Source organism: Cydia fagiglandana, chromosome 24 (genome assembly GCF_963556715.1).
Source record: "Cydia fagiglandana chromosome 24, ilCydFagi1.1, whole genome shotgun sequence".
Classification (NCBI taxonomy): domain Eukaryota; kingdom Metazoa; phylum Arthropoda; class Insecta; order Lepidoptera; family Tortricidae; genus Cydia; species Cydia fagiglandana.
In genome coordinates this window covers 2,641,046-2,653,948 of record NC_085955.1, presented here as the reverse complement: position 1 = coordinate 2,653,948, position 12,903 = coordinate 2,641,046, and the positions used below count along the sequence as shown (strand labels likewise).

At 41.4% G+C, this 12,903-nt stretch overlaps 1 protein-coding gene across 1 annotated transcript in view; it reads right to left on the bottom strand.

Moving 5' to 3' along the window:
- Window positions 1-12,903, bottom strand: part of LOC134676589 (uncharacterized) — a 270,423-nt gene that overhangs the window by 49,256 nt on the left and 208,264 nt on the right. The window contains exons 5-8 of the mRNA XM_063534982.1: window positions 10,535-10,693; window positions 10,391-10,483; window positions 10,247-10,339; window positions 10,103-10,195 (exon numbers count right to left, since the gene is read on the bottom strand). Coding sequence (XP_063391052.1) covers window positions 10,103-10,195; window positions 10,247-10,339; window positions 10,391-10,483; window positions 10,535-10,693 — 438 coding nt within the window. The remainder of the gene's footprint in view (window positions 1-10,102; window positions 10,196-10,246; window positions 10,340-10,390; window positions 10,484-10,534; window positions 10,694-12,903) is intronic.

Genomic DNA, 12,903 nt, shown 5'->3' with positions numbered 1-12,903 from the left:
AAGAACCCGACTGTCGGGTACACTGTTCGTAGCGACTACGCGCTACATACGGCGAAACCGTGGCTACGCGCTACGAGCGTAACCCGTAGCACTTAGTGGTAATGAATGTGTTAACCCCGGCAGGAACACAACATTATGAGTAGGGTCTAGTGTTATTTGGCAGTTGAGCCGATTCGAACTTTGAGATACGTCAATTAATAGATCTAGAAACGATATGGATTGGAAGTGTCAGTGTCAAAAGTGACATTTTTATTTGAAGAAACGTCACATTTGACACTGACATATCTAACCCAAATCGTTTCTAGATCTATTAACTGACGTATCTTAAAGTTCGTATCAGGCCATGTATCGGCCTTAAGGCACTGGTCCCACCGCGAGCTAGTAAGCTATGAGCTATCGGCTATAAACACGAACAAAAGATAAGCACTCCCGTGTAAATAAAAGAGACACGGCGATATTTATAGCTCACCGCTGGGCGAGTAACTATAAATATCGCCGTGCCTGATTTAGACGGCCCGCGAACTCGCATGCGATTTTAATTACATTGCGGACTGATAGTTACGTCTAATTTGACCGACCGATCAAAAACCGCAAGTAAGCCGCGTAGCATAGCAAATTCGTAGAAGCTACGCGGCGCTCCGTGCTACGAATCGCTAAAGCCGCGAAGCGTAGCAAAGTCGTAGATGCTACGCGCCGCTGCGTGCTACGAATCGCTAAACCCGCGTAGGCCGCGTAGCGTAGCAAAGTCGTAGAAGCTACGCGCCGCTCAGTGCTACGAATCGCTAAACCCGCGTAGGCCGCGTAGCGTAGCAAAGTCGTAGAAGCTACGCGCCGCTCAGTGTTACGAATCGCTAAACCCGCGTAGGCGCGTAGCGTAGCAAAGTCGTAGAAGCTACGCGCCGCTCAGTGTTACGAATCGCTAAACCGCGTAGGCCGCGTAGCGTAGCAAAGTCGTAGAAGCTACGCGCCGCTCAGTGCTACGAATCGCTAAAGCCGCGAAGCGTAGCAAAGTCGTAGATGCTACGCGCCGCTGCGTGCTACGAATCGCTAAACCCGCGTAGGCCGCGTAGCGTAGCAAAGTCGTAGAAGCTACGCGCCGCTCAGTGCTACGAATCGCTAAACCCGCGTAGGCCGCGTAGCGTAGCAAAGTCGTAGAAGCTACGCGCCGCTCAGTGTTACGAATCGCTAAACCCGCGTAGGCGCGTAGCGTAGCAAAGTCGTAGAAGCTACGCGCCGCTCAGTGTTACGAATCGCTAAACCGCGTAGGCCGCGTAGCGTAGCAAAGTCGTAGAAGCTACGCGCCGCTCCGTGCTACGAATCACCAAAGCCGCGTAGCGTAGCAAAGTCGTAGAAGCTACGCGCCGCTGCGTGCTACGAATCGCTAAAGCCGCGTAGCGTAGCAAAGTCGTAGAAGCTACGCGCCGCTCCGTGCTACGAATCGCATAAGCCGCGTAGCGTAGCAAAGTCGTAGAAGCTACGCGCCGCTGCGTGCTACGAATCGCTAAAGCCGCGTAGCGTAGCAAAGTCGTAAGAGAAGCATAGATAGACGTAGCGTATGGCGCGATTCGGGAAATGAAATAGAGATTAATTAGATGCGATATAGTAAAAATATGTGACGTTCCACGGCACCATTGCCCGGCTGAATATTGGAGCGGCATTAATAATATTTAGCGTAAGCGCCAGCCGCCATAAAGGTACCTTTTGCCGAGGAACGTCACATATCTTTACTATTTCATATCTAGTGGATCTCTAATTAATTTCCCGAATCGCGCCGTAAGTCGTCTCATATATCAGAATCCTGAGACTTTCAGTATGGCCCGTGTATTTGTGTGGTTTTTAGGGTTCTGCACCCAAAGGGTAAAACGGGACCCTATTACTAAGACTTCGCTGTCCGTCCGTCCGTCCGTCCGTTCGTCCATCCGTCTGTCTGTCACCAGGCTGTATCTCACGAACCGTGATAGCTAGACAGTTGAAATTTTCACAGATGATGTATTTCTGTTGCCGCTATAACAACATATACTAAAAACAGAATAAAATAAAGATTTAAATGGGGCTCCCATACAGCAAACGTGATTTTTGACCAAAGTTAAGCAACGTCGGGAGGGGTCAGTACTTGGATGGGTGACCGTTTTCTTTTTGCATTTTTTTCCGTTTTTTTTTTTGCTTTATGGTACGGAACCCTTCGTGCGCGAGTCCGACTCGCACTTGATCGGTTTTTACATAAAATATACTTATTTGCATAGGTCTACGCACATGTGGCTTCCGCATTAAATATTCAGCTCGCAACATATTGTTATCGTGAGGGTAGAAATAACTTACGATATACTGCCGTATTCCAACTTCAAGATATTCACAAGAGACGACACGTACTAGATCCATTCTAGATACGTTATAGTTTAGATATCAACTAGTTCTCTTTTGCAGCGCGATTCGGGCAACCAATGTCACTTTTACGCAGGGACCGTATAACCGGTTTTATTAAATACCTGTATATAAACTGTCAAACGAATACCGGTTAAAATGTTATACCTATATTCGAATTAGAGGTATTGCTGTCATTCCGTTTTTGTCTTTATCGCTAAACTACACTAATTGACATAATGAAATACCGGTATTCATTAATACCTCAATAATAACAGGTATTCAGTATACCGGTAATGGTTATCGTATTTAATACCGGTATTCATTGCACTTGATCAAAGAGTAACCAAAAACTTTGCGACAAGAGGTTAAAGTTGTTGTTAAGTCCTCATGCTAATATTGATCGCAGTATAAGCGAAATATTTCATAATTTAACCACGAGCGTAGCAAGTGGTTCGAAATTGCGACCGTTTCAAAGCACGAGGTTAATGAATGAATTAATGAAAAGAATTAACCCCAGAAAACATTTCCATATGAAATATGAGCGCCGCGCCGGCGCGCCGCCGCCGCCATCAAAATTTTCGCGCCGCCGCCGCCGCCAAAATTTTCGCGTCGCCGCTGCCGACACTGCGCTATCGCCGTGGCATCGGCGTGACCTTGTTAGATACTAGAGTCTGTCTAAGCTAACTTTGCACCGATTTGAACAGAACAAAGTGAGGGAGTGTTATTATAATATAAACGTCATATTTTCATAGAAATTTGACATTAACGATGATATTTACACACGTTGTCGTTGCAAATGCTATGCAGATTAGTTTGATCGGGAATTTATTGCTTTTATATAAGGTGCTAACAAATTATAGCTTGGCAAAAAAGAGTAGAAATTAAAAAGTGGCAACACTGTAGTGTCGTCCCGTTTTCTTATATAAATTGGTTTGAAAGGGACGACACTACAATGTTAGCACTTTTTAATTTCTACTCTTTTTTGCCAAGCTGTAGGTATCGATATTTTAAGAGATGGTACTTTATATAAAAACAGTTAACTTTAAATAGAAATCAAGAAAACTTTTCATATCATATTTTTGTTTTATTTACCGAACAAAAAAATAAATTAAAATTATATTAATAAAATTAATTAAAAATAATCATTACGTGCATTTAACCACATAAAGAAAAAATACATAGAGTGCTCATGCTCACTCCATACATCAGTTTTGGTACCAAAAATACTATTCTTTTCGTAGTCAACATTAGTATCGAGTAACGGAATTATCAGTACTGCTACTTGACAATAGATGTTGCACCGACCGAAAAGTCTAATGCTCAACAACTTTCAGCGAATATTAAACAAGGATTAACTGGAACTTATTTTCAACTCCTTCTGCTTTAATATTAGTTGTAAATAGTTGTTCAATACAATTTTCGTGAGTCGCGACATTTGAGACATCTAGTATCAAGTAGCGGTACTGATAATTCCGCTACTCGATGCTAAATGTCAATTACGAAAATAATAGTCTTTTTGGTACCAAAACTGATGTACGGAGTGAGCACTCTATGCTTACTATATTTGTCTATGATTTAACTGACAAGATGTTTAACACTTTCTGTTTTGCCAACAATTGTTTGTGTTAAATGTCATTATCATCAACGTGTCATTTCATTTATCAACGTGAAGTGGCCAGTTAAAAAGAGGTCTCATTTAATTATCTCATTAACAGGGTGTTTTTACGTAGCAAATTTGTTTTCCAATTTTCTCAAAGAACATCATAAAACCTAAATGTTTCATACTTAAATATACTCCAGGAGTCGAGTATTATCAGCTGTAAAAATATTGGTAGCTAATTTGTTAGCACCTTATATTAAGTTCGGATATATAACTTTTTTGGCTAATATATATTAGACTGCATGCTTTCTCTTGTCTATGCTTAAGCTAAACATGTGGCAGTAGTTAGCGATTCGGCGGCCAGGCAATGTCAATGAATAAGAAATAGGTGATATGGAGTCTAACCTAATACGTCTATTCCAGAACATATCCTCAACAATTGAATGTAAAGGTATGAGCACGATAGTTGAAGTCACGCACACAACAACAAAATCATGTAATGAAATGACAGTGAGATTTTGAAATTAATATTCTTTTTAGGCTTCCGTATTTCGTACCAATATCAAGTTGATATCAACTGTAAAAAAGTTTCTTGAAGGTTTTTTTTATAGGCTTTTAATATCGTACGTTTAAGTCGCATTCACTCATGATTCATTCATACTATTTTTGCGATTAGTAGGTACTCTGTGCGAGCAGTGTGTGTAATCATTCACCTCTCCTGGCGATACGTACATATAATAACTATTATATTTGACTATAGCTACCCGCACTGACTTCGCACGGATAACACAAAACCTTAACAAATTGTACACCTAAACTAAAGCTTCCTCAAAAATCTTTCTATTGATAGCTGAAATCCGCATGAAAATCAGTTGAGTAGGTTTTGAGTTCATCGTGAACATACATTCATATAGTTACAGACAGACGCGGCGGGAGACTTTGTTTTATAAGGTGTAGTGAATTAGTGATAAATTCAATTAACAGTAACCTCACAATATAAAGATGTTCATTGTGCTGCTTATCTACAGTTCATGGCATGAAAAACTTTTTTCCTACCATAATTCAATAAATAATCCTTGAAATTAAAAGGTTTGAATTCTCTTCGCATAAACCAAGTTTTCAAGGCTACGCCGCCGATTCGCCGCCACCGCCAACCAATTTTGACCGGCGAACCGTCGCCGGCTAAATGCCTATCGGGCGGCGCTAGACGTGCGCGCCGGTCGAAAATAATTGGGCAACGGCGCGCCACCAAAAAATCCACGGCGGCGGCGTGGAATTTTTCAACTTTTCAATATTAAGACGTATAATGAAAAGTCATGCTTAACCCTTAAATCGACAAGGGAAAAAAATCTTAAAAAACTGTGTTAGTATCATTTTTTCGGTGTTATTATCTTATTAGGTATGTGGTTGTTTATTGTAGAAAAATCATGAAAAAAATCTATTTATAATAGTTTCGAAAAAAACATAGGTATGACAAATATGTTGGATGTTGCCAGGTTCGGTGTAAATAAAAAGATACGCTGCATAATGAAAAGACGTCTAGTATTTTGGACGTTGCCGAATATACAGTACTTTATATGCATAAGGTTTTTTTTTGTCAATATCGTGTTTTTTTTAAAATTTATATAGAATAATTGCTTTTAATTACAAATACACTTACTGATAATGTCAACTTATGTTATGAACTAAAGTAAAACCTACTATTTTTATATTTTTCCAAAAAGTTTATAGCTCGTAGGTGGTAAAATTTTACCAGTCATTGGCGTCATTTTATTAACATTAAATCAAACTTAGCGGGGTATCGTAGGATGCAGCAACATCTGAACAATGGTATACAATAATGCATGTAATTTTATCAATATTTTCGTAAGAACTTTCTTAAATGAAATCGGGTCTGTCTCTTGATGTCTTGATGAACGCACAGGAAAAAAAATCCGTAATAATATTTTTTTATCTATTTGGTTCATTACGTTGTAATAAGACAAATAATGACTTAGTATGGTGTTGGTGCGACATAAAATAGTAGAAATTCAATTATATAACCAGAAAAATTCCGTAAGTACGTAATTATTGACATTTTTAAGTAAGTATTTTACGTCAAAAATGTGAGAGTTACGTAGGAAGTGGCGCCCGCAATAATTTTCAACTATTTCTTATCGGACTATAACCTATTACATATTTTAACGCTGCATAATACTGTCTTATAAAAAAATATTCGGCGCGAATTTTAAACTACCGGCGGCGGCGGCGGCGCGCGTACTCCTTATGGCGGCGGCGCGCACGTCTAATCGGCGCTCATATCTTTGAGATTATAAACTACATACATAATAAAATACAATTAAATCAACAATTAAAAGAATCAAATGAACGCTATTAAAAATGTATTCGTCAAAATCATCACCTAACAGCTAATTTCACCAGCAACATGAAAACGGGCATTCTAAGATCCGAATCTTAAGTATTTACAACTTTACAAGCGGGCCGGACAACGTCCTTGACGAGTAGCGAAGGAACGAATCGTGGTACTACTACAACTGGTATTGGCACTTACTTATTACCGGTAATAGCTTTAGGAGTAAACTATCAAATAGTGGTATTTGTTGTCAATTGGCTAAACCGATAACACTATTGAATACCGGTATTCGAATACCGCTATTCGGAGCTTAAGTGATATAAATACCCAAATTCAAATTACACCGGTTATACCTCAATAATAACCTGTAGTCAGAATACCGGTAACGGTCCCTGCTTTTACGTTATATAGAGTAAGATATCTATTAGATGTGAATTGGATCTCTAAGTCATATCCTGTGGAAATCGTTCAAGAGTATCTCCAGAACCGCGCAAATGTCAAATTTGACAGGTTAGATCTTAAACATATCGTTATCGTATCTTGGTGATGTCTAAAAGATATTTAATAGATATCTATTTCAAAATCCGAATCCGGCCCATAGGCTTATAGATTACAAACTAGATGCCTAAAAAAAAATGTAGGGTTCTGTACCTCAAAAGGAAAAAACGGACCCGTTATAGGATTACACGTGCGTCTGTCTGTCTGTCTGTCTGTCCAACCATTCGAAGAACCATAGGGGGGAGGGGGCTATTTATCTCTGAAGCTACTGGCTCTAAAATTTGGAAGAAAAATACATAAAATAGTTCTTTACCTGTAGATGACAGGAAAACCTATTAGAAATGTGCGTGAGTCGAACTCAATTACTTAGTTTTTGAACGGACCCCTACGGGTTTTTTTAAAGACATTTCACTCACGTTACACATAAAAAACCGGGCAAGTGCGAGTCAGACTCGCGCACGAAGGGTTCCGTACCACAATGCAAAAAAAAAACAAAAAAAGCAAAAAAAAAACGGTCACCCATCCAAGTACTGACCACTCCCGACGTTGCTTAACTTTGGTCAAAAATCACGTTTGTTGTATGGGAGCCCCATTTAAATCTTTATTTTATTCTGTTTTTAGTATTTGTTGTTATAGCGGCAACAGAAATACATCATCTGTGAAAATTTCAACTGTCTAGCTATCACGGTTCGTGAGATACAGCCTGGTGACAGACGGACGGACGGACGGACAGCGAAGTCTTAGTAATAGGGTCCCGTTTTACCCTTTGGGTACGGAACCCTAAAAAATACATTGTTAATAATTGAGTAATGTACGGAACCCTTGGAACGCGAGTTCACCTCGCACTTGACCGGCTTTTAATTATAATATTTTAAAGTTTTAATAACATAACTTCCGTGAGACACAGACATATAAAATATATTAAAAACGGGCTCCGTTTGACCCGTTCTATTATATTTATTTTAAAGTTGTTTTTATTAATAATCCATCTTTTAGGCGTAGTTTTAGAAATAAATAATATTTGAAAGCATATTTGTTGCTATAGTTCGTTTTTTTAGCATTAGAAAAATGTCTTTTAATTGAAAAACACGTTTTAAACATAAGTCACGGCAAATATGTAACAATTATGAATCTAATACTATCATTTATATTCTTATGCTTTCATAGGTAATAGTTACTGATTTATAAAAAGCGTTTTTCAATTAAAAGACATGTCACGATCGCTTACCTTCTTGCAAGCTCTTTCTAATGCTAAAGAAAACTAACTATAGGTGGCGACAGCGCTACGCGTGGCTTATGAATGCTAAAAAAAAGCGGCCAAGTGCGAGTCGGACTCGCCCATGAAGGGTTCCGTAACATCAAGTAACATAATAAAATTGCGGTTTACGATTTATGACGTATTAAAAATACTACTTACTAGATCTCGTTCAAACCAATTTTCGGTGGAAGTTTGCATGGTAATGTACATCATATATTTTTTTTAGTTTTATCATTCTCTTAGTTTAGAAGTTACAGGGGGGGGGACACATTTTACCACTTTGGAAGTGTCTCTTGAGCAAACTATTCAGTTTAGAAGAAAATTCAATTATTTATTGATAAAAACAAAGAAAGGAATAAACAAACATAATAAAACTTACAAAACTAAAGATAAAAAATTTGCCCCAGGTCACCGTCAACGGGCAAGGTGCCCAGAAGGCTGGCCGTATTTCCCCGTTGTATAGCGATGCTAATACGCTGGGCGAAATAGTGGCCAGCCCTCTGGTCACCAGAAGCCTCTATTAAGCGCGCCGACAAGTCTTTGTACAGTCGACGCGCACTTGGCCCCCACGGCCCCAAAGTTTCGACACCAAACGCCGCAAATATGTAGCTGCTTCCCAGAGCGGCATATTTGCGGCGCTTGAGGCTTTCGGCTGAGGAAGCCGCAGCGCCAGCAGAATCTTTGGTGCTTGGAACATGGGACGGTGCCAGGGTATCAACGCAAGTAGCGTCCCAAACTAGCGGCCGACCCATGCTCCAAGGCACCAGTGTCATTCCGTCGGGTCTCTTGCCGTCATCCCTGGCCAGACCGCTGGGCTCGAGGACTGCAGGTACTTTGGCACTAACAAGAGCCCGACGGAGGACATCATTTATACTGGCATGGCGGGGGATCCTGCCAGCGCTTCGAGCACATGAGAGGCCATGGTGGCCAAGAATGTCCACCGTGGTGCCACATTGACAGCGATGTGGCTGATTGGTAGATGCCCCTAAACGTAAGCTAGCTGCTAGGCGGAAGGTAGTATTGTCTAGAAAAGTCCCAATGTTTGGAGAGGGTAGCGCCTGCAGCCACAGACCTGACTCCCACTCTGCAGTCGCAAGGAGACGAGCTCGGTCTGAAGAAAATTATATTAGAAACCTCAATATTATTTTTGAAGACCTATCCATATATACCCTACACGTATGGGTTTGATGACATTTTTTTTTTGAGTTTTAGTTCTTAGTATTCCCCTTCTTACCATTACTTTATAATGATTAATTGAAATTTCTCCATATTCATCTGTTTCCACTTCATTAACGATTCAATTGATTTCCGCACCCATTCAACCATTCACCCAAAATTAATTGGTTTGAATTCAATGAATGAATTAACTAAGATAGCATTATTACGGACTAGCGACTTTTCACTAGCTTTTGCCCGCGACTTCGTCTGCGTGGAATTAGTAGCAGCAGCTAGAGTAAGTACAGCGCCTAGATAAAATCTAATAGCAATTCGAGCATAATATGTTTAATTGTTTATACCATTAACAGGCACTTCATTAATTTTCTCATTTCCTCCCCACTTTTCATCCTCTTTAGGAATGACTTCTGACATAAAAACTATCCTATGTCCTTCCCCGGGACTTAAACTATCTCTTTTCCAAATTTAAATCCATCCAGCGGTTTAAGCGTGAAGAGGTAACAGAGAGACAGACACACAATCGCATTTATAATACTATATATAAATAAGAATAGTATGGACTTTTTAATTGGCTGAACTGTCAGTGTCAAAAGTGACGTTTTTGATTGAAGAAATATGGTGTCGTATCATAGTCTAATAAAACATGGTCTTCTCTTCCCAGAGTGACACAAGTCTACGTCACAATAACATGGCCGCTATATATAGGGCTATGACGGCATGATGACGTAGGCTTGTGTCAGTCACGTGACCACGAAAAGACGGGAAGAGAGTACCAGTCGGAGTATACTATTATACCATAGTGTCGTATATAGTGACGAGTGAGACAGATATACTAACAATCACGCTGTCTCACCTCGTTGAAGCGGTGTATGAGCGCGCGCACGGTGCGCGTGGCTTGCTGCGCGCGCGTCGGCGGCGCGCGGCGTATCACAGGGCGCTTCCCTGCCTACATATAGTGACGAGTGAGACAGATATACTAACAATCACGCTGTCTCACCTCGTTGAAGCGGTGTATGAGCGCGCGCACGGTGCGCGTGGCTTGCTGCGCGCGCGTCGGCGGCGCGCGGCGTATCACAGGGCGCTTCCCTGCCTACATATAGTGACGAGTGAGACAGATATACTAACAATCACGCTGTCTCACCTCGTTGAAGCGGTGTATGAGCGCGCGCACGGTGCGCGTGGCTTGCTGCGCGCGCGTCGGCGGCGCGCGGCGTATCACAGGGCGCTTCCCTGCCTACATATAGTGACGAGTGAGACAGATATACTAACAATCACGCTGTCTCACCTCGTTGAAGCGGTGTATGAGCGCGCGCACGGTGCGCGTGGCTTGCTGCGCGCGCGTCGGCGGCGCGCGGCGTATCACGGGGCGCTCGGCGGCTGAACCGAGCGCGCACGAACCACCAAGGTCCAGGGTCACTTGGCGGAGGTAGTCGATTGGGGGTACCTGGGGACAATATGGAGTATTACTGCAAAGTTCTGCCGCCAGAGTGCAGCACTAATTTGTTTTTAACCCATAGAGTAATTTATACATACTAGGCCTTAACCCTTATCTGGGAAAGGCCCAGGTAATATTCCCATCACTACACCTCCACTCTCCCGTTAACCCCCCTCGCTATTTGTATGAATAAGTGACATAAGCGCAGATCCGTGTAACGTAAATCACTGTTGCCGAGTCACAGATCACTTATTAGATGAAGCATGAGCAATAGGGATGTTTCGTCTATTTAAAATAACCCATTTCACATCATGCACGAAATAAAGCACCAGCAAAATTATTGTAAAACTGTATACAGCAGTTACTTTTTGACACATTCATCTTCCTCGCGTTGTCCCGGCTTTTTGCCTGAGAGCCTGGGGTCCGCTTGACAATTAATCCTAAAAATGTTATTGGAATAGGCATTCGTTTCTACGAAAGCGACTGATTTGACCTCCCAACACAAATGGTAATCTAGGCTTTATTGGGATTAGTCCAGTTTCCTTACGATGTTTACCGAAAAGCGACTGGTAAATATCAAAAATGATATTTCATACATAAGTTAAGAAAAACCGGGCAAGTGCGAGTCGTACTCGCGCACGAAGAGTTCCGTACCATAATGTAAAAAAAAGCAAAAAAAACGCTAAAAAAAACGGTCACCCATCCAAGTACTGACCACTCCCGACGTTGCTTAACTTTGGTCAAAAATCACGTTTGTTGTATGGGAGCCCCATTTAAATCTTTATTTTATTCTGTTTTTAGTATTTGTTGTTATAGCGGCAACAGAAATACATCATCTGTGAAAATTTCAATTGTCTAGCTATCACGGTTCGTGAGATACAGCCTGGTGACAGACAGACGGACAGACGGACGGACGGACAGCGAAGTCTTAGTAATAGGGTCCCGTTTTACCCTTTGGGTACGGAACCCTAAAAACTAGTTGGTACTAACAGCAACACTCCTATCTGTACATCGGTGGACCTTATTACAAAAGGCATAAGGTCCACTGTACAGTTAACAGTGTGGCCGATGGTAAGAGTAAGGGTATTGGTAAATTATATTGGCAAATCCATTGACATATAATATCTAAGGACGGGTTTTACGGGCACTAAAAATAGTACTTCGAGTAGTTCAGCGGTGTTACTCACGAATTCCAGCCAATCGTGCAGTCTAAGAACGCAACTAGTTGCGACTAATAGCGCGCGTAATGCGAACTCGTCAATTAATCGCGCGCGTGATGCGTACTCATCAACCAATCGCGTTGTAGCGGTGTCACACCGCTGTGCTGGCCCCTGTCATGCCTCACTATTATTGCTCGTAAAGCCAGATTCTACATATCTATGTCAATGGACAAATCATTTACTTGTTAAACCAGCAACATACGGCGAATAGTTACTGTCAGGTGACAATTATCACATTGGTGAAACAGGGACTTCGCGGTGTTTATAATTAGTACATTACAATACAAGTGGGGGAAATAGGAAATTCGTAACGAGTGGCGATAAATTGAAACACAACCGAAGGGAGTGTCAAAAACCGGGCAAGTGCGAGTCGTACTCGCGCACGAAGGGTTCCGTACCATAATGCAAAATAAAACTAAAAAAAAACAAAAAAAAAAGGTCATCCATCCAAGTACTGACCACTCCCGACGTTGCTTAACTTTGGTCAAAAATCACGTTTGTTGTATGGGAGCCCCATTTAAATCTTTATTTTATTCTGTTTTTAGTATTTGTTGTTATAGCGGCAACAGAAATACATCATCTGTGAAAATTTCAACTGTCTAGCTATCACGGTTCGTGAGATACAGCCTGGTGACAGACGGACGGACGGACGGATGGACGGACGGACGGACGGACGGACGGACAGACGGACAGACGGACGGACGGACAGCGAAGTCTTAGTAATAGGGTCCCGTTTTACCCTTTGGGTACGGAACCCTAAAAATCGACACGAGCGAGTTGCGAATCACCTTTTCGCACGTGTATTGTACAACGTTTTACAGTAGGTACATTTGGCCCTTTAAATTTTCAACATAGGCAAGTATTGTGCTACTTTACTGCCGTAGTGGGCGTTATATGTACTGTAAAAGTTTTATAAAACGGAGTCTCTGGGTAGTAATCTATGGTGGAACGAAGAATAAATTTTCATTCCCAAAGAAGATATATATCCATTAAAATTCA